This window comes from Schistocerca cancellata, chromosome 12, assembly GCF_023864275.1.
Source record: "Schistocerca cancellata isolate TAMUIC-IGC-003103 chromosome 12, iqSchCanc2.1, whole genome shotgun sequence".
Classification (NCBI taxonomy): domain Eukaryota; kingdom Metazoa; phylum Arthropoda; class Insecta; order Orthoptera; family Acrididae; genus Schistocerca; species Schistocerca cancellata.
In genome coordinates this window covers 60661348-60684961 of record NC_064637.1, presented here as the reverse complement: position 1 = coordinate 60684961, position 23614 = coordinate 60661348, and the positions used below count along the sequence as shown (strand labels likewise).

The window sequence follows — 23614 nt, the reverse complement described above, 5'->3', positions numbered from 1 at the left end:
TGTCATACCATTATATAATCTATCTGAAACCTTGCGGTGTCTCCAGGCCTATTCCGCATATACATCCTTCTTTCATGATTCTTAAACCAAGTGTTAATTGTAGTTAAGTTATGCTCTGTGCAAAATTCTACCAGGCGGTTTCCTCTTTCATTCCTTACCCCCACTCCATATTCGCCTATTTCTTTTCCTTTTTCCTGCTATCAAACTATCTAATTCCAGTCACTCATGACTATTAAATTTTCGTCTCCCTTAACTATATGAATAATTTCTTTTGTCGCATCATACATTTCTTTTATCTCTGCATCATCTACAGAGCTATTTGGTATATAAACTTGTACTGCTGTGGTAGGTGTGGGATTCGTGTCTATCGTGGCTACTATGGTGTTCATAGTTGCTTACTCACACTCCTATTTTGTTATTCATTATTAAACCTACTCCTGCATTCCCCATATTTGATTTTGTATTTATAACCCTGTATTCACCAGACTAGAAGTCTTGTTCCTCTTGCCAGTGAACTTCACTAATTCCCACTGTGCCTAAAGTTAACCTATCCATATCCCCTCTTAAATTTTCTAATCTGCCTGCCCGATTAATGGATCTGACATTCCACTCTCCGTAGAATGACAGTTTTGTTTCTCTTGATAATGATGTTCTCCCGAGTACTCTCCACCTGGAGATCCGAATGGAGGACTATTTTAGCTCTTGAATATTTTACCCAAGAGGATGCCATCATCATTTAACCATACAATAATGCTGCATACCCTCAGGAAAAAATTACGGCTGTAGTTTACCCTTGCTTTCAGCCGTTCGCAGTACTAGCACAGCAAGGCCATTTTGGTTGATGTTACAAGGCCAGATCAGTCAATCATCCAGACTGTTGCCCCTGCAACTACTGAAAAGGCTAATGCCTCTCTACAGGAACCACAGATTTGTCTGGCCTCTTCAACAGATACGCCCTCTATTGTGGTTGCACCTACGGTACGGCTATGTGTATCGCTGAGGCTCGCAAGCCTCCCCATCGACGGCAAGGTCCCTTATTCGTGAGGGAGAGTGTGTGTATAGCATATGGAAAAGAGAACAGAAAGGGAAGAAAACAACACTGACATTAGGAGTGGCCGTTATATTGAGTGGAGCTGTACCACTTGTTTCATTCCAGTCATGCAACACACACATCCCACTCTGTCACAGCGAAGGCCACCTGTGAAAGCAGTCACATCCTGTACTGGTGTAGTTTCTGCACAGGCTATTACATAGGTGTGGCCGATAATAAGCTCTCTGATCTAAACTACAGTTAATGGTGCCATTTATTTTGACAAAGTTCAATTGTTACAGCTTTCTACTGAGCACATGCTAGGCTTAAATAGTGACTTCACAACTTCTTCCCAAATATCAGATGAGTGAATGAAGTGAGGATTAACATTGTGTCACATCTTTGAGTCCTGTTCTTCCTGATCACAATATCTTCACCAGTAATATCAGCATTGATACTTTGCACAGTAAAAGAGTCTTTCAAAAATTATAGTTTCTGGTATTACACTTGCATTTTCTGCAACCATTATCCCCTCTCCTTGCTTACACGCACCTTTCCTTGTTTACTCCCCTTCTTCTTATACCCTGTTCCTTCTTTCAGTTTCCCACTTTCTTGTCACCTTCATTTGGATTCTTTTATCATCCTTTTCAAGAGTGAATATCAACCTTCATGAACACAAAAAAATTTCAGCAATACTATTGTACAGACCTTCACAGCATACACTGAGACAACAAAAGTCATGGGATAATGATATGCACATGTACAGGTGGCTGTAGTATCGCATACACGAGGTATAAAAGAGCAGTGCTTTGGTAGTGCTATCATTTGTACTCAGGTGATTTATGCGAAAAGTTTCCAACACAATTATGGCTGCAATACGGGAATTAAGACTTCGAATATTGAATGGTAGTTGGAGCTACACGAGTGGGACACTGAAGTTTGGAAATTGTGGATATCTGAACATTTATATCTTAACAGTGTTAAGAGCGTGCAGAGAAAAACAAATTTTAGGCATTACTTCTCACCACAGACATTGCAGTGGCCTACGTCTTTCACTCAATGACCGAGAGCAGTGGCATACAGAGAATTGTCAGTGCTAACAGATAAGCGACACTGCGTGAAATAACCCTAGAAATCAGTGTAGCATGTAAGACGAACGTATCTGTTAGGGCAGTGCGACAAGATTTGGCATTTGTGGGCTACGGTAGCAGATGAGACATGAATATGTCTGTCAACAGCACATCATCGCCTACAGCTTCTCTCCTGGGCCAAAGCACTGCTCTTTTATACCTTGTGTATGCAATACTACAGCCACCTGATGACTGTAAAACTATGGCCTGGTCAGACGAGTCCCAAATTCAGTTGTTAAGAGCTTATGGCAGGATTCAGGTGCGATGCAGACACCGAGAAGCCGTGGACTCAGGTTGTCAACAGGGAACTGTGCAAGCTGGTAGTGACTCCGTAATGGTATGGACTGTGTTTACGTAGAATGGACTGGAAATGGTTAGGTTTGGCTGCTTGGAAGCCATTTGCAACCATTCGTGGCCTTCGTGTTCCCAAACCACCGTGTCACTGTTCCACAGTTGTTCGCGATTGAAGAACATTCTGGACAGTGTGAACGAATTATTTGACCGTCCAGATCACCCGACACGAATCCCATTGAATATATCTGGGACGTAATGAAGAGCTAGGTTCGTGTACAAAATCCTGCACTGGGAACACTTTTGCAATTACGGATGGCTGTAGAGGCAGAATGTCTCACTATTTCTGCAGTTGACTTCTAATGACTTGTTGAGTCCATATCACATTGAGTTGCAGCACAACCCTGGGTGAAAGGTGGTGAGACATGGTATCAGCAGGTATCCCATGACTTTTTCACCTCAGTGTATAGGCACCTCACTCGGATGTTCACAGTAATATAAATGTTTCCATTTTCATCACAGGGAGTTGAAAATCCCAGGATGTGTCGGTGACCCTAAAGCCACAGATGGCCTCGCTGAGCGTATGCCTGGTCTTCAAATCTGCGGCAGCATTGAAGCTGAGCAACCAGCTTTAGAGGCTGCGTATTGCGAGAGTGACACGGAACTGTAAGAGGAAGACAACAGAAGGCCTAGCAATGCAGATCGATCGTGGTTCGACAGTTTGGATAGTGACTAAAACAGTAATGGTGATCGTAGCAGTAAGAGTGATGAGGGTATTTAGGATGAAAGCAGTATATCTATTATTCTAGAGGAAGTAGAAAAGTGGTATGGTATTTATAAGGACCTCTAACTCTAAATACTGATTGCATCTCAGCTGTAACTGTGTAACTGAGTAAAAATTAATACTCTTCTACTGTTGTTACAGCAGTGTGTGTTGTAGTGGACAGATAATTGCTGTCAGACCAAAAATAGTCACAAATTTTTATGACATTGTAGCTAAACTGGATGTGCTGTAGTATCATGTTAAAATAGGCAAAAACTGTTTTGAAGCAATGTAATTTGTAATACGAGGGTTGTCCGTAAAATAAGGTTCCAGTGACGCTACAGTCCTGAAAAGTGCTGTTACGGTGGATCCTGCGTTTCTGTAGTGTACCTCGGTTCCCCCACTCCAAATCGTCTCCATAGCGAGCTGCCTGCAGAGCTCAGTCTCGGCTTGGCAGCCGTACGTGATGGTTCTCCCCTCGCTTCGCCTGCCGGGTGTGAGCTGCACTCGGTGATCTGTTTCCTGTCTGCAAAAAACATTGGGTGCCAGTAGAAATCCATTCCCAGCTATGCGAAACCTATGGAGACAAGTGTATGTGCATACAATTTGTGCGCTGGTGCAGAGAGTTCAAGAACGGGCGTACTGACATCCATGATGAGGAGTGTTCCAGATGGCCATCTGTTTCTGACGGAACAGTCCCAAAAGTGGAGGCAGCGGTGCTCGCAGATCCAAGAGTGACGATTCGTGAGCTCTCCGAAATGATCCTGTCAGCAAAACCTCTATTGACAAGATTTTGATGGTGCATATAGGGTATGCTAAGGTTTGTGCGAGGTGGGTGCCAAGAATGTTGACTGAAGACCACAAATGTCAACACGTTGAAGCGGCCCAAGAACTTCTTCAAGATCACAGAACTCGTGGCGAGCAATACCTCGACTCCATCGTCACTGGAGACGAGACTTGGGTGCACTACCACACACCCGAAACCAAAGAACAGTCCAAACAATGGAAGCACCCAGAGTTGTTGAGATCGCGAAAATTCAAACGAACGCAAAGTGATCGCAGCAGTGTTTTGGGACAGGAAGGGGGTACTGTTATGCAAGTTCTTGCCCACCGGCACAACAATCAACACTGCTGGGTACTGTGAGACACTGCAAAAATTGTGCCGTGCAATTCAAAACAAGAGGAGGGGTATGTTGTCCAAGGGGGTGCGTTTGCATCAGGATAATGCTCAGCCGCACACCGCTAAAGCCACCAATGAGCTAATTTCAAAATTTGGATTGGGTATTGTCAAACACCCACCCTACAGTCTGGACATAGCCTCAAGCGAATACCATCTCTTCCCTGACATGAAGAAACACCTGGGTGGAACGCATTTCAGCGACAGAGAAGAGTTGGAAGAAGCGGTTCGTAGGTAACTGCGTGGCTTGGTGGCAGACTTTTTTGACTTGGGCATTCAAAAGCTTGTGCACCTCATGCAGAAATGTATTGACCTCAGTGGCGACTATGTAGGAAAATAGGTTAAAGTCTGAACTTTCCAAAAATATAGCATTCATGAAATAAACATGTTTTACACTATGAAAAAAAAAATGGGAACCGTATTTTACAGACACCCTTCATAATTTTGGTAATGTCTAGAATGAAGTTAAATCACTTACAATAAAGCGGTTTGAATTCCTATTGTAATGATAATGGAAGTGCTAAAATGAAAACACTAATGGAGTAGAAATTATTAAATACCATTTACATAATTAGCATGTATATGATGGTTTTTAAATTAATTTAAAATTGTTATTAAAATTTATTTGTCTGAAAGTTTTATTATTCATTATTTATTCACTTTCCTCTTCATTACATGCAAGTTTTGTAAAATGAAATGTTCTTTTTGCAGTAATTTAAATTAACTGCCAAGTGATTTTGAAGTTAGCAATTTAATTAGTATTGGCATAATTTGTGAAAGCTGTCACAGTTATATGATTGATAGAAGTGAATGTTATTGGTTGAAATAGCTACTTATAATTTTAGTTAAATTATGAATTTATAAGTTGTAACTTAAAAATAATGGAAATTTCTGGGGGGGACACTGTGTAACATAAGAGAAAGGACGCTACTCAAACAACTGACCATCCAGTTGTCGAATTTACTGGGCACCATACTAAAACAGAAATGACTTGGACAGCTGCTTTGCTATGCGAACCATTAGGATACTCCCTTCCAGCACAAGTTTCACACAGTTGGAAATTGTCTTCCCTCAGCGTAAACCTGAGCTAACCTGTTCCCACCACCCTTCCATTCCTCTCTCTCTCTCTCTCTCTCTCTCTCTCTCTCTCTCCTTCTCTCTCTCCTCTCTCTCTCTCTCTCCTTCTCTCTCTCCTCTCTCTCTCTCTCTCCTTCTCTCTCTCTCTCTCTCTCTCTCTCTCCTTCTCTCTCTCTCTCTCCTTCTCTCTCTCTCTCTCTCTCTCTCTCTCTCTCTCTCCTTCTCTCTCTCTCTCTCTCCTTCTCTCTCTCTCTCTCTCCTTCTCTCCTTCTCTCTCTCTCTCTCTCTCTCTCCTTCTCTCTCTCTCTCTCTCTCTCTCTCTCTCTCTCTCTCTCTCCTTCTCTCTCTCTCTCTCTCTCCTCTCTCTCTCTCTCTCTCCCCTTCTCTCTCTCTCTCTCTCTCTCTCTCTCTCTCTCTCTCTCTCTCTCTCTCTCTCTCTCTCTCTCTCTCTCTCGTCTCCCTTTTCATCTCCAGCTTCCTCACGTTTCCTCCTCTCCCTTCTCCCTCTCAATATCTCACACTCATTCTATCCTCCTCTCTTGATTTGCAGCTACTGAATCATGTGTTGAAAGACCTGCCTTGCACTATCCTGCTACTCCTACCCAATCCGCTATGAGCCCAGGTGACTGTTTACAATAATTGATAATCAATAATCAGTCTCACTGCAGCTGCACGAGTTTACATTTATGTGTGTGTGTGTGTGTGTGTGTGTGTGTGTGTGTGTGTGTCGTGTGCACGCATTCAAAAGCTAGTGTGAATACTGTTTCCAGTTACGTGTTCTCATGCTCCACACATCAGTCTGCTACGGGTGAGTGGTTACATTTATTTATACGCAAACTAAGAGAAATGCAAACCTTTTTTATGGTCTGCTTTTTTGTTCCCTCCCAGGAGATTCCATTTTCTTCATTTATACTCATCAAATACTTCAGGTCAAAGTGCAGCTAATGATTATACATAGCCACTTGCCCACTTGAGGGTTCAAGTGTGCCAACCACAAATGACATTGCTTTGTATCATTCCACTGTTTTACAACAGTGAACCTATTCTTTCATTATTGCTTCAGCTAATACTGTGATAAGTTGCGCTATTGTGTGCCCAAGTTAACAACAGTACTAAATATATATTAAAAAAGTGTACAAGTGCCACTAAAACTAAAACAAACAAAAAAGTCCTGGTACGATCAAGTGAGTTGTATGGTGTAGTAGCCCCCTATCCGTGATCCATGGAAGAAGGTTTTCATTTTTACTCAAAAGGCATTTCACTTTTTAGAATATTTAGAGAGTATTCAAGAACATTCCAGAATGTTCTGCAATGATCCGGGATGATCTGGAATGTTTGGAATAGTCTGGAACATTTGGGAAGATTCCAGAATGTTCAGAAACATCCTGGAATATCCCAGATCATTGTGGAAGATTCCAGAACACACTCAAATGTTGTGGAACACTGTGGACTATTCAAAGGCTTTTTGGTGTGTTCTGGAATTGCCACTGGTGTGGCTACCCATGTGTAGGTAAATACAAAACAAGACCCATTGTGGGTCTGAACGTGATACACACTGAATGAGGTGGCACAGTGGGTAGCACACTGGACTCGCTTTCGGGAGGACGTTGGTTCAAATCCACGTCTGGCCATCCAGATTTAAGTTTTCCATGATTTCCCTGAATTGCTTGAGGCAAATGCCAGGATAGTTTCTTTGAAAGGGCACATCTGACTTCCTTCCTTATCTGATGTAGCGTACCGCGAGGTGATCGGTCTCAATGCATTGTGAGGACGCAGTTCATATGATCCTCTCCAATATCCATTATTATTTCTGCACGGATAGGATGAGTATCATTTTAATTTGGAACAAATCCAGCCAAAGCAGCAAACAAAACAGTCACTTCCGAGAAGTTCTATGCTTACAACTCTGTGACTGTATGTTTCATTGTCTCTAATCACTTTCTCAACACTCACCATTTATTCCAACATTTCCTGGTAGATATGTATGTAAAAATAGAAACAAGAACGAATGTTTTTAGAAGAAACTGAATCAGAAGAAACCACATGTGGAAGAATGCATCCATCTTCGAGGCGCAATTATAAGTGACGGAAACATTGCATGATGAGGATAAAATTACCTTTGTTCCAAAGTCATGAAAGAAAGACAGAGGAACATGCATGAACACACACAAGATGACATGACCTACATAAGAAAATATGGACGACCTGCTCTCTTCATAACATTCACATGCAACTCATCATGGCCAGAAATTAAAGAGCAACTAAAATACAGACAAGCCCCCATGCATCAACATGACATAATAGCCCAAGATTTCTGACAAAAGTGTCTAAGTCATCACAAAATGCCACATCTTTGTGTACATCCAGCATCTAACAGTTCCAGTCAAATGGCATAAACGAGAAGAGCCTCATTCACAAAATCCCATATGCCTACGCAGCAAAATTCATCCCACTGATATTGACAAAACCACCTAAACTGAATTTCCCAGTCCACAAGAAGATTCAGAACTGTAGGACATAGTAGTGAAAAACATGATTTACAGACCATGTGGGCCATTGAACCCCAGTTTGCAATGTATGAATGATGGAAAATGTCCAAGTATGGTTTTGGGTACTTCTTTTGTATAACACAGAAACAGAGTTGATGGCAAAACCAAAAAATGGTGGCCTCACATTAAAAATACGAGACAGTGACACTGAAAATAGTTGTTATATGGTACTACTAACTGATTACCTAATTTCCAAAATGTTCCAAGCGCGCACAAATGTAGAATACTGCAATTCAGTGAAATCCACCAAATTGTCTGTAAGCATGTGAATAAAGACAGTCACATGGCAGTATTTCAAATAGCCAAGGACAGTGAACAATAAAAATGAGGATCTCGTCGTTTCTGTTTTAAACATTCATACATTGCAAACTGGGGTTCAATGGCCCATATGGTCTGTGTGTGAATCATATTTTCACTACTATGTCCTACAGTTCTGAATCTTCTTGTGGACTGGGAAATTTAGCTTCGGTGGTTTTGTCAATATGGGAAGATACATCAACAATAATGAAGCAGTGTGGTGTGTTTTTGATTTTCCCATACACGAAAGCGAACCAACAGTGCAACATCTAGCAGTATTTTTTTTGAGAATGGCTTTTATGAAGTAAACTCTCTGTCCACAGTCAGAAAAACTGCAAGTGCACCACCTGAGAACACAGTACAGCTTTTCACCAACTATGCCAAATGCCAAATGCCAAATGGATCCATTTGCAAAGACATTACTATATGTTGACATCCCTGTGTATTATATGTGGAAAGAAAGAAAAAAATCTTTCAACGATCGTCCAGGAATCATGAAAACTGGTGCACTTGGCTGAGTATACACCGTACATCCAAACAGGGCCAAATGTTTCTATCTACGGATGTTGCTATGTGAAATATGGGGACCACCAAGTTTCACAGATCTCAAGACTGTTGACAGTTACCTATGCTAGACATACAGAGAAGGATCGCAACATTTAGGACCACTGGAAAACGACAAACACTGGAAATTGGAACTTTGAGAGAAAACTGACGAAACATGGGCGCATACACACTATACTGTCAGTAAATGTTGACAGCATAGTGATGTACCAGGTGTGTGGAGAAATGAAAGTTCCACCCAAAGAGCGATAGTGGTTCACGCAGGAGGAGAAATAGGGTTCATTGACGGCAAAGCTCATCTGTGATTAGAGATGAACATAGGAAGACTATCACAATGGAATGAAGCATGAAAATTATATATTGGTCACAAGACTGTCTAATACCAAACATTCCATGTGGATTTATAGTGGTATTAGACAATGCACCCTAACATTGCGTTCACGAAAATAAAGTGCCTAGCGCACATTCTTGTAAAGCAGATATACGTTCATGGCTGACTTAAGTATAAAATTCAGTTTAGTGCAGATTGAGCTCTCGGAAGTTGTGAAACATTACAAACCAGTGCATGTTAAGAGCCAGAATACACACTAGAGTAAGCAGTAAAAGAATCCAGGAAAGGACTTGGTAGAAGGCTGAGTGGTTCTGGAATTTACACAGAAATTCTTGAAACAATACAACATGACAGGCTCTCTCACACGTATATTTAAGATATCGTGTGTTCGAGATACTATTTACTGCGCATCACCTGTCTGTGTGTGCAGGTTTGTAGTTTATCGTGAGACGACTATAGACGTGGTGGGCGAACGGCGCCGACAAGTGTTTCCCGGTCACGCCATAGAAGCCATAGTGAAAGAACAAAGAGTGTTTATGTATCATCTGCTGTTTTATAACTTAGACTGTTGTAGTGAAAAAAAAGGACCGTTGAAGTATTGTTAATTAATATTCGTTTTGTACATGGAGAGGATAAGACATTTATTGAAATACATAGTGAGAAGAGGAATGGTTATTAAACCAACTCACTCAGATATTTATTTGGTTTCTGGCAGTCACATAGAATTTTCTGCAGAACATATAAATGTTGTTTGGTTTCGAGTCAAATACATTGTTAATCGAGGAGTATGGTGACACTAAACTTTCGATATGTGATCATCAGATTACGAAGATTTTTTTTTTTGCCTCACTCATTGCAAAGCGCTAGAATGTGGCAACCTGTGTGAAAGGATGGAAGAAAACAGGAATTTTGAGATGATAACGAGATAAGATATGTGTTGCCATAGCAGCCGAGTATAACAAGACAAAAGAACCATTTCACGGAATTGGATTCTGCCTAAAAATTCAAATGGTGAAAATTAGTAAATGCAAAAAAAGGGAAAATGTAAGAAAATAATAACGTTAAAAGAACGGAAAGAAGACCTCGATGTATTAGACTAAGAAGAGATACGAAGAGAACAATTCGACTAAGATGATCTGGTGTGGGGGAGTATACAGTTCTCTCACATCGTGGGTACGCAGACGCAGAAAACAGCATCCGATGCCGTCACGGCCAGTTGCTGTTCATTGGTGCTGACCTATTTATTTTATTATCTTTAGGCATTAAAAATGCAATTGATGTCGTCATTTGTGTACATATACAGTTCACATAACTAATGATCTACAATATATTACACCATTTCTGTTACTGTCTAATAAGATACAAAAATTTGTCCTTGATGCTGCACAAGGTATTTGTATTATATTTACATGTATAAGTTTAAGTGAAACTATATTAGTACCAGTACTTAAGATCATCTTTAGTGCACATTATAAACTCTTCTATTGTATAAAAGTGTCACAAAGAAATGGCTTAGGGAAAAAGCTTTTTAAACTCATTCACTCACACATTATGTGCCTCTATTGGCAACATGTTAAATAGTTTTTACTCCCATGTACCTGTAACTATCTTGAGTTTTCTTTAGTCTAGCAACTGGGATGTCAATTTGCTGTTTTATAGGTGTGTCATGGTGATGGATAGGTTGTCGTAGTTTGTGACTGTGTTGGTTTTCTTTTGTGTGTATGAGACAACTTAGTATAAAGAGGGCTGCAACTGTTAGTATTTTTAGATTTTTGAAATATGGTCTACAAGACTCATTATTTCTAATATGGTCTACAAGACTCATTATTTCTGACTCCATGGATACATCTGACTGTTTTGCTCCGGGTGAGTCTCCCCGCAACAATTTTTCATTTGGCAAAAGAAGACAAAGTGGCATATGTTAAATGGGTGTGGAAAAAGGCATAGTGGTAAGTTATTACTCAATGCATACTAACACATGACCTTAGTTTACCTAACAAATATGTCACATGTGCTAACTCAGTACAAATATAATCGGTATGACTCTTCCACGTTAATTTTGAGTCAAGATGGATCCCAAGTAGTTTAGCTGAGACACAATCAATCTTATTCTCTTTAGCTTGTGTGTTAAAGAGTGATATTTACAGTTTTATCATGATTTATATGCAAGTCATTGAGTTGGAACCACTTGATGGCTGCTCTGAGATGAGCCTCACTTTCCTCGTTTAATTTTCCTAAATCTTTCCCTGCTGTAACAAAAGTTGTATCATCTGCATAGAGTGTGGATTTACATAACATGGTGCTGGGCAAGTCGTTTACATATATTATAAAAAAGTGAAGGTCCAAACACAGAACCTTGTAGTACACCTGCTTCCACATCCACTCACTGACGTCGATGCAGAAACATAATGCCAGCACCCTTGAACACCAACTGGTGCCAGTGGCAATTCCACATCCACTCGCCGAAGCAGCCTAAACTATATGTCAGGTGAGTGTAAAACAGTACTTTAATGTTAGAGTGGACTTCACTCAACAGTTTATCCAACTTTTACACTCAAAGTATAACACCTACACGAGTAAAGTTTTTAAATGTCACTAGATCTAAAGTGCATAAGAATATGGGTAATGTGAAACAAGTAGAAGAAACTCAAGAACCAGCTATAGCTATGAGAATCAGTAGAGAGATGCCAGACTGGACTGAGTTAGCAAATTTAATTAAAGCCCAGAGTTTACAATTAAATGAAACTTTCATTCTGAGCGTTTAACCTAGAATTTAAACTCTTAAGGAAAGAAATAGGTTTGGTACATTCTAGTTTAAATGCTCAAAGTGAAGTTCTAAATGACCAGAGTGAAACTTCTAATAGTCAGGCAACAAATATACTGTTTAGGTTTACTAAAGACTGAATTTGACACACTAAAGTTGAATATTTAAAATTAGATTTAAAGAAAGAGTTAACGAGTTCTTTGAGCAATCATGTAAACCAACTGTTCACTGACTTTAGCAACAAGCAGAATGATACTTTCCAAGATTTAGCAAAAAGGTTAGAATTTGATATTGAGATAAGATGTAATACGGTAGAAACAGACATCAATGAAACACTAGGATCATTTGAAAATGTATGTAAAGTTAAGTTTGATGCTGAAAGCAGGGATTACATAAGCACGAGAAGTTAATACTGTGGCGTTCGCAGTGTTATTCAGTAGTAATTGGATATTGACTCTAATTTGTCCTCTGTGAGATTATAAAGTTGACCTTTTAATCAAATACGTAATACATCATATTGCCAGGAACACACATTTTTAGAGACCATTTATTCAGCGATGTTCATAACGAAGATCAAGGAGAAAACATAACCTACCATACATATAACACATCAAAGAGTAAAATATGAATGTTCCCAACACCCCCACAAGTTCTCGAGGTGTCAATTCGTGAATTCTGAAAGTCCCACAGCTTGACAGCACCACTGATGTTTACCTTTAGGCAGTGCCTTTGTCAAAAAATCAGCTTGCTGCTTATCGGTATTTACAGGTTTCACACTGAATTTTCCTGTTTTAATTAAATCACGAATATAGTGGTGCCTCATGTCAATGTGTTTTGTTCGAGCGTGATGCACACCATTGTGACTCAGTGCAATGGCACATCTATTATCACAGCATACACTTACTGGTTTTTCACTGTGCGTAACACACAATTCACGAAGCAATCCTTGAAGGTATACCGCTTCTTGTGCTGCTGCTGATAGAGCCATATACTCAGCTTCTGTAGTTGATAGAGCGACGGTTTATTGTCGTTTTGAAGTCCAGGAAACTGCTGTCCCAGCTAACTTGAAGATATAGCTGGTTGTTAATAGCCGCTGATGGAGGTCTGATGCACAATCAGCATCACAGAAACCTTCAATTCGGAAAGTTAGTCCTATATTGACTGTGCCTTTAATGTATCGCATAATTCGTTTGACCGCTTTCGAGTGGATTTTCCGATAATTAGAATTGAATCTGCTTAGAGCCCCACAGCATATGCAATGTCCGGTCTTGTGCTTTGAGCTAAATTCAGTAGTGATCTATGGCTTGCTGATAAGGAATGTGATGTAACACAAGGTTTTCCTCGTATGTCAATTTATTTTCACATTTTTGCAGCTTTGAACCAGGTTCAAATGGATATGCAACCGGATTACAATGTTCCATACCAAATTTCTTGAGTATGTTTGCTGCATATTTGCTTTGATCAATACTAATCGTCCCTTGTTTCCTGCTTCGTTTTATTCTCATGCCAAGACACCAACTAAGTTCACAAAGATGTCTCATCTTATACAACAAAGAAAAACTAATTCATTAATCCTTTCTTCAATTCTATTAGAGTAAATGATCAAGTCGTCTACATAAACAGCTATAATGAGTATATTTATGATTCTTGCATTTACTTCAGAATTGAGAAACAATTCTGACTTCTTTAGGTTCATTTTATGTAATGTCACATCTAATTTCATATTCCAAACGCGTGACGCCTGTTTTAGACCATAAATTGCCTTCTTCAGCTTGCAAAACTTCTTCACGTAGCCTTCAGGTTGACGAATGTAAACTTCTTCATCGAGATGACCATATAGGAATGCAGTTTGAACATCCATATGTTCAATGTCAAGATCAAATTCAGCTGATAAAGCTAACAGGATGCGAAGTGAAGAATGATGAAACGTTCTCGCATGTTGTTCGTCAAAGTCTATTCCTGGTATTTGGGAATAACCTTTCGCTACAAAACGAGCCTTATAACGTTCAATTTCACCATTTGACGTTTCTTTCAACTTGAACACCCATTCCGTGGTTTTCTTTCAGGTGATGATTTTCTAATTTCTGGTTGCATTTCTGGCTGCGCAACTTTCGTGTGGCTATGTACGTTACTATTTACTGTTTTCTCAGTGTCACATTGCGCTAATTCAAGATAAACTGCATTTCTGTCAACTTCAGCAGGTTTTGTCAGTTCAGTCGCCTTGTGGCGACAACCGCACACGTCGATCGCAGCAGACGCGTAAAATTCGCGGATAGCATTCATCTCACGCTAGGTGAGGAGAACCCTACGTAATACTGACGTAACGCTACGCCATGGTGACGTAAATAACCTAAATCGACTAAATGAGTACGTATATCGATCTTTGTAGTTGTACCGATAACGTTAAAGCTAAATGTGAATACATGTGTACAAACGAAGTGGCAGGAGTTGTGTGATATACTCATCCCAGCTGAATGAACTGTTAAATGTAACCCCAACAATTTGTGATGTTATTGTGTATTTCTGAACATAATTAATGTCTGACAAGCTTTTTTTTTATTTCGTTATGGCTCCTTCGCTCATTTATTTTAAATCCGATGAATCTTGCATAAAATGTGTGGACAGAAAAGTGAAGTAAGTAATTATTAAGCTGCAATCCAAAGAACGTGGGATGTTATTGTGTGTTTCATGAACGTATTATTGTGTGTTTCATGAACGTATCGAATATCTGAATGAAGGAATCATAACCATAACGAAAGTTAAAAAAGTGTCTAGTCATGTTTTCAATCCGATTAATATTGAATAAATCATGTGGATAAAAACGTGAGATAGGAAGAAATTAAAGTGTTTCGTATTTTTATAAAATCCAATGAATTGTACACAATTCATGTGGGCAGAAATTGGAAAATAAAAGTGGTTCTGAAGACAGTTCCGAATGTTGCTAGAAACAGTAAACCATCTAGTTCCATTTAATTTTGCCTTCGTGTTGAAAATCAACTAAGGAAGATAGTGACATCTTTCAGACTATCTTCATGGATCTGCTCAAAAGTTCTCTCATCTCCGTTACAGCCCATGTTCAGCAACACCGGACAATAGGACAATGAAAGCACATAAACAAATAACAATGCAGATTCAAGACCCACACAACAGTCGATAGGACAACTCGTGAAACTCATGATGACGCGTGCCTACGTCACTATGACGTAGGACTCTCCTCACCTAGCGTGAGATGAATGCTGCGAGAAGAGAGCCGTCGACTGTTCTCATACCTATCTTTTTACTCTTTGTTGTTGATTTGCTTTTATGTATTCTCTTACTTGACAACCTGTTATATGTGATGAAATAAAAAAGAAACTTGAGTTCAGACTCCGTTAGTTTCCTATTTCTAACTGTGTTTGCGTGGGTACACACCTACTTACGCAACAGCCTCTTCAATGATGTTAGGTGCTGGTGCTAGTTGACGACTGATCCAAATTCACCAAACAGTAACCGAATTGACGATAATCGTATAGACAAAGTGCACTTGTGGAGACAGTATTCCAAAGACAATTGTGAAAGCCCATGATGTGCAATTCATCGAAAACCCAATCGGACGATATGCTTTAGAATCTTCACAATATCCAACAAAGATAAGTTCCTTAGATTTGTCTTCTAATTTCGTCCTTTTTCTTTTGGTATATGTACAAATGCTCGTATCCAAAGATTCGTAAATGATTCAGATTTGTCCGACGACCACTCCAACAATAGCTGTTAAGAATGTCACTCCTGAGGAATTATGGAGATCGATTCTTCAAATAAATTGCTGTGTTTACAGCTTCAGCCCAAAATTGTCTACTTAGACCTGCATCTGTTAACAATGATCTTGATTTTTCGATGATTGTCCGATTTAAGCGTTCTGCGACACCACCATGAAACAACTCCTTACACGCCAGAACAGAATGAATTCCATTCGTCTTTAAAAATAATTTCATGCGCCGATTGAGGAAAAGGATGTCGAGACTGTTTACCTGTTATGCAGGGAATACACGGATCTAAATTGACGTTCGTCCAGTTCAGTCCACCAGCCATTTTTTCTTTTAATAAATGAATGCTTACACGATTCAAATGTCCAAATCTTCGATGCCACTATTCATAACTGTCAATTTCGACAACATTTTCGTAATAATGCACTTCATCTAATTGATACATACCATTTATTTGAGTTGTAATTGTTTCTGGAACACCAGTAGCAACTGCATCACTTTGATTGTATACGCCGCACTGCACATGTCAAACAATACACACAATCCACGTCTTGTCATCTGACTAACCGACAGTAGGTTGTAAGCAAGGCTTGGAACATACGCAACTTCATCAGCAGTTATCCGTTTATTCTTGTCGTCACAAGTAACTCGAAGATGAACATCGCCTTCTCCAATAGTCTGAAGATTGCTATTATCTGCTCCTGTCACTTTAGCAGCTGTGGTCGACTGGAAAGTGGTGAACAAGTCTCTTTGGATTCCGGGTGTTCACGACATATGACGAATCACATACCAGCCATCACTATGATGCGAAGATGCAGTTAGAGCCATTAACACAGTTTCGTTTTCAGTACTCACTGCATTCGCAGAATTTGAAAATTTATTCGGTTTCTTCTTTGTTCTACGCTCATTCGCCTTGTGCAAAATATCAAGACTTTTAAGTGTTATAAATGTCAGAAACCTGGTCACATCACGTTGGATATTCGTCTTCTGGTGTTTACTGTCCTGCTTACTAGCTGCCAGTGCCGAATCTGTGGTCTCATTTGTGGATGCAAAATGACTTTTTGTCGATTATTGAATTAATCGCTGACTTACTAAATCACTAGTAATCTTGACACCCGAATTCTCAATTGCCATAATCGAGGGTTGGAAATCTGCTGGAAGTCCACTTAGCATAATTGCAGCCACGAAATCATCGTCCGTTTTCTTACCAATGCTTCGAATTTGTTGAGCAAGTGACATAATTTTTGACAAATACGCCTCCATATTTTTCTCCGAAGCCAATCGTACATTCATCTAGCATTGTAACAGCCCAATATAAGTAGATAAACTGTTATCTTCAAATGCAGATTGTAAATTTTGCCATGCTTTTTTAGCAGTGGTTGCTCCACGTAGTTTCGGACACACAGATGAATTTACAGATAAACATAATTTCGATAATGCTTTCTGTACATTCTTCTCATCTTCGTCAGTGCCAACAATTGTACCTGAAACATGAGGGAGTATGGTGGACATTTCCATCGTGAATTTCCAGTCGTTGTAGGTTGTCATACCGGTCAACTTTTCAAAATTAAACAGTGATTGTCCACCCAAAGCCATCTTGAATACGTTCAGATAGTTAAACAGATAAATCTTGAAAGTTTCTCTGCAAAAAAAGAAAATACGATAGCAACACGTTGAACACACGCGAAAATTATGTAACCTTGATTTATCAGTTTATTTCTTTGGTATGGAAAGTTCACTAATCTCTCCTGGGCCCATAATCTATTAGATATTGACTCTATAATCTCTCAGAGGACTAATTAAAGTTGACTGTTTAAAAATGTGTGTTAGTGGCAATATGGTGTACTGCGTATTTGATTAGTGACCATTTATTCAGCGATGTACATAACGAAGATCAAGGAGAAAACATAAAGTACCATACATGTAACACATGAAAGAGTAAAATATGAATGTTCCCAACAGTGGTTTGGTATTTATAATTTTCATTACAAATTAGTTAATATTATTTTGTAATTACTCACTTTAATGAAGTAACATTTTCTCCTGGCTAAAGATTAGGTCAAGTTGCTAAAGAAATCCAAGTTAACATTGTGTTACGAGTTTGTCTGCAAGTGATGTAAGTGTCACTAAATCACAGTTCATACAACACATTCTATACAACTATTGATTATGATGGAAACAGTTATCTTCAGCAAAATGATCATTAAAATATCAGCCGCACACAGATGGGTAAATCACATAACTAATGAGGAGGTATTAAATAGAATTGGGGAAAAGAGGAGTTTGTGGCACAACTTGACTAGAAGAAGGGACCGGTTGGTAGGACATGTTCTGTGGCATCAGGGGATCACAAATTTAGCATTGGAGGGCAGCGTGGAGGGTAAAAATCGTAGAGGGAGACCAAGAGATGAATACACCAAGCAGATTCAGAAGGATGTAGGCTGCAGTAGGTACTGGGAGATGAAGAAGCTTGCACAGGACAGAGTAGCATGGAGAGCTGCGTCGTACCAGTCTCAGGACTGAAGACCACAAAAACAACAACAACAACAACACTGACGTATGTTACCTGAAACAATATTCTTCGCATACATCAGCAAGAAAAAGTTTGTTGTATGGATACATCCTTCTGAATCTGCTTAGTGTATTCATCTCTTGGTCTCCCTCTACAATTTTTACCCTCCACGCTGCCCTCCAGTACTAAATTGGTGATCCCTTGATGCCTCAGAACATGTCCTACCAATCGATCCCTTCTTCTAGTCAAGTTGTGCCACAAACTCCTCTTCTCCGTTATCCTATTCAATACCTGCTCATTAGTTGTGTGATCTACCCATCTAATCTTCAGCATTCTTCTGTAGCACCACATTTCGAAAGCTTCTATTCTCTTCTTGTCTAAACTGTTTATCGTCCATGTTTCACTTCCATACATGGCTACACTCCATACAGATACTTTCAGAAACGACTTCCTGCCACTTAAATCTATACTCGATGTTAACAAATTTCTCTTCTTCAGAAACGTTTTCCTTGCCATTGCCAGTCTAGATTTGATATCCTCTCTACTTCGACCATCATCAGTTATTTTGCTCCCCAAATAGCAAAACTCCTTTACTACTTTAAGTGTCTCATTTCCTAATCTAATTCCCTCAGCATCACCCAACTTAATTCGATTACATTCCATTATCCTCGTTTTCCTTTTGTTGATGTTCATCTTATGTCCTCCTTTCAAGACACTGTCCATTCCGTTCAACTGCTCTTCCAATCCTTTGAGGTCCGCCGATGACATTGTAATTCTGTCAGAGACAGCAAAGTTTTTATTTCTTCTCCATGGATTTTAATACCTACTCCGAATTTTTCTTTTGTTTCCTTTACTGCTTGCTCAATATATAGATTGAATAACATCGGGGAGAGGCTACAACCCTGTCTCGCTCCTTGCCCAACCACTGCTTCCCTTTCATGCCCCTCGACTCTTATAACTGCCATCTGGTTTCTGTACAAATTGTAAATAGCCTTTCGCTCCCTGTATTTTACCCCTGCCACCTTCAGAATTTGAAAGAGAGTATTCCAGTTAACATTGTCAAAAGCTTTCTCCAAGTCTACAAATGCTAGAAATGTAGGTTTGCCTTTCCTTAATCTATTTTCTAAGATAAGTCGTAGGGTCAGTATTTTCGCACGTGTTCCAACATTTCTACGGAATCCAAACTGATCTTCCTTGAGGTCGGCTTCTATCAGTTTTTCCATTTGTCTGTAGAGAATTCGCGTTAGTATTTTGCAGCTGTGACTTATTAAATTGATAGTTCGGTAATTCTCACATCTGTCAACACCTGCTTTCTTTGGGATTTGAATTATTATATTCTTCTTGAAGTCTGAGGGAATTTCGCCTGTCTCGTACATCTTGCTCACCAGATGGGAGAGCCAGTCCTGACAAAACTCTACCAAGGCTGTCAGTAGTTCTAATGGAATGTTGAAGAGTTTGACAGAGCACTGAAAGACCTATCTCATATTTCATCTTCATCTACATTCTCTTCCATTTCTATAATATTGTCCTCAATAACATCGCCCTTGTATAGAACCTCTATATACTCCTTCCACCTTTCTGCTTTTCCTTCTTTGCTTAGAACCACTTGTATGAATATCACGAGCTCAGATGGAAAACCAGTTCTCTTTTCTCCAAAGGTCTCTTTAATTTTCCTGTAGGCAGTATCTACCCTACATTTGTCCTCTAGCCATCCCTGTTTAGGAATACAAACGTCTCAAAAATGGGTTCGACAGAAAGTGAAAATGCTTTTTGCCTGCTACACTTAATGAATTTAATTGATGAAAGGAGAAAATACAAAAATGCATTATCTCTTCTGTTACCCAAGGACTTCTATTAGCCCTCGTCTTTTTACCTACTTGATCCTCTGCTACCTTCACTATTTCGCCTCTCAAAGCTACCCATTCTTCTTCTACCATGTTTCTTTCTCCCATTCCTGTCAATTGTACAGAGTTTCAGGGAGAGCATAATGGAACAACGTCTGGTTCTTTCAGTTTATCCAAGTCCCATCTCCTTAAATTTCCACCTTTTTGCAGCTTCTTCAGTTTTAATCTACAGCTCATATCCAATAGATTGTGTTCAGAGTCCACATATGCCCCTGGAAATGTCTTACAATTTAAAATCTGGTTCCTAAATCTCTGTCTTACCATTATATAATCTGTCTGATACCTTTTATTATCTCCAGGGTTCTTCATGTATACAACCTTCTTTCATGATTCTTGAACCAAGTGTTAGCTATGATTAAGTTGTGCTCTGCGCAAAATTCTACCAGGCGGCTTCCTCTTTCATTTTTTAGCCCCAATCCATATTCACCTACTATGGAATTCCAGAGTAGGAAAAGGGATAGAAGGAAACAGTCACCCATGACTATTAAATTGTCATCTCCCTTCACTACCTGAATAATTTCTTTTATCTTATCATACATTTCATCAATTTCTTCATCATCTGCAGAGCTAGTTGGCATATAAACTTGTACTACTGTAGTAGGTGTGGGCTTTGTGTCTATCTTGGCCACAATAATGCGTTCACTATGCTGTTTGTAGTAGCTTACCCACATTCCTATTTTTTTTATTCTTTATTAAACCTACTCCTGCATGAGCCCTATTTGATTTTGTATTTATAACCCTGTATTCACCTGACCAAAAGTCTTGTTTCTCCTGCCACCCAACTTCACTAATTCCCACTATATCTAACTTTAACCTATCCATTTTCCTTTTTAAATTTTCTAACCTACCTGCCCGATTAAGGGATCTGACATTCCACACTCCGATCCGTAGAATGCCAGTTTTCTTTCTCCTGATAACGACATCCTCTTGAGTAGTCCCCGCCCGGAGATCCGAATGGGGGACTGTTTTACCTCCGAAATATTTTACCCAAGAGGACGCCATCATCATTTAACCATACAGTAAAGCTGCATGCCCTTGGGAAAAATTACTGCTGTAGTTTCCCCTTGCTTTCAGCCGTTCGCAGTACCAGAACAGCAAGGCCGTTTTGGTTAGTGTTGCAAGGCCAGATGAGTCAGTCATCCAGACTGTTGCCCCTGCAACTACTGAAAAGGCTGCTGCCCCTCTTCAGGAACCACACACTTGTCTGGCTTCTCAACAGATACCCCTCCGTTGTGGTTGCACGTACTGTACAGCTATCTGTATCGTTGAGGCATGCAAGCCTCCCCAACAACGGCAAGGTCCTTGGTTCCTGGGGGGAGGGGGGGATTCGAATTATTTTCATCAAAATGGGGACCACCGGTGCACATTTATTTTTACACATTTTTATTACCTTCGGCATTTATGTCTGTAGAGTTGCGTAATTTGAATTTGCTGCTGAGATAATTGTCAATTGTCTGCCGCCATCTTAAGAGACTTTATATTGTTAGAGCAAATTTCCTTTCAACAGGATAAGTATTTGAATTAATGCCGATTAAACTTTACTTTTATATTGGGCACTATTTAGACTAATTTTCATCAAGCAAACCTTTGATACTTACACAGAGTTAATTATTCACTCATATTTATAATAATAATGATTTGTAACTTTAATTCCTCTCTCAATAAGCATTATATATTTTCAAGTAATAATTAACAAATAAGAAATTGTAATTAACAGACCTCAGTTTGATGTGCGTCTTGCATCAGCAACCTATAAAAGTCAACCAAAAAAGGTAAAAACAAAGGAAGACGGACGCAGATCATAAAAGGAATTTGTATGATACGCATCGATATGTGCAAAGACAATGATAATTGTAGTTTCATCATTAAACGATGATATATATTAATTATTTATATAGTATGTTGTTTTATTTCACTGTTTTCTATGTCGGACAGATAATGTTTATAAGTGTTAGAGGCATAATTTCCTCTCGTTGCACTGTAGCTAAAATTTATTTCGTGGATGTTACAATACCAATTATCCAATCGCAAATTACAGGCGTTAATACATGAGTAGATTCTGTGGAAAGAAACTTCATAGAGAAACTAGAGAACTCCGACATTTTAAATATAAATAGTTTGGAGGAACAGGTGGAAGAACTTGTAGATAAGTTCAGAAGATAAAATAGTAGATACACTCCCAGATGTTATTTTTTCGGAAACTTTTCTTTCCATATGCCAGTGATACCAAGAGAGATAAATCGAATTCAAGCTTATCCAAAACAAAGTAGAAAAAAGTGTCTCCTCATCTAGTGTTTTGTTACCTAGTGAAGTGGTGTTTGTTTTGCAGTGGGGAGACTTTCAAACAAAATTGAACGAGAAGTATTGGTCTGCATTTGCTCAAGTGAAGTTAATATCGGATCCATGGGACCCGGATAGAGTCATCCGCCAGGGATGTTAATATTCTGAGTTAACAGGCGGAGTGATGACCGTCTGATCCCAAGTTGTTTTCGGTGTTTCTTCCACAATAAGATTTGAAGGGAATTCGGTGCACGAAAACTAAACTATTCTGTCATGTATTTCTGAATTCTTGAACTATCCTATAATCTGATTACCTAGGAAACTGGATATGACTATGACCTAAGGACTGGCGTAAGAGAGACATGGATAAAAGGTGATCTCTAGACGAAATAAACTGAATGGAATATTATATTTGTGGAAAACATGATATTATGTGACTAATTTAAATAATTTTTATACTATAGTGGATAGACTTTCTATTTTGCATAGAATATTTTATAGCTTTTATGAGATGTAATGTAGTGGGAGGGTTTGTATCTGTTTTGAAAGGGGTGGGTATTGTAGATAAAAGCATGATTATACCATCAGATAAATCATGACTAACATAAAACGCACAACCCTCGCAAACAAGTGTGCCTGGTTCTTCACCATTTGCCATTTCAATAGGGTTGCTAAAATTTCCTTCACGGACCTCAAGGGTAAAGGTGGGAATGTCCGTTCTGTTGAAGACGATTTAACACCAAACCTCCTCCGGCGTCTCACTCCAGTACCGGCGACGTAGGGATTCTGGGGAAGAGGGGTGGGAAGGGTTTCCTGCCTTTGGGGCTGTCTTCTTTCTCTTTTTTGATCTTAGCAACCATTTCTATTTATGAAACTTCCTGGCAGATTAGGGCCCATCACCAGTCTAGTTGTCTCACGATAAACTTCAAACCTGCACACACAGAGACATAGCAGTCGAATGGCGCCGACAAGTGTTTGCCGGTCGCGCCATGGAAGCCATAGTGAAAGAACAAGGAGTGTTTATGTATTATGTGCTGTTTTACAACTTACAATACTTCAATGGTCCTTTTTTTCCACTACAATGTTCGTTTTGGACATGAAGAGGATAAGACGTGCATTGAAAATCATATTGAGAAAGGACAAGGTTATCAAGCCAACCTTACCTTATATGTAAATCTACTTTGTTTCTAATATTTGGAGAC

At 39.4% G+C, this 23614-nt stretch overlaps 1 protein-coding gene across 3 annotated transcripts in view; it reads left to right on the top strand.

Annotated features, from left to right (window-relative positions):
• LOC126109776 (uncharacterized) overlaps nt 1-4834 on the top strand; it is a 136953-nt gene extending 132119 nt beyond the window's left edge. For all 3 annotated transcript variants that reach the window (XM_049914831.1, XM_049914830.1, XM_049914832.1), the window contains one exon: nt 2974-4834. In XM_049914831.1, the coding sequence (XP_049770788.1) occupies nt 2974-3121 (148 nt within the window). In that variant the 3' untranslated portion in view covers nt 3122-4834. The remainder of the gene's footprint in view (nt 1-2973) is intronic.
• The last annotated feature ends 18780 nt before the right edge of the window (nt 4835-23614 follow it).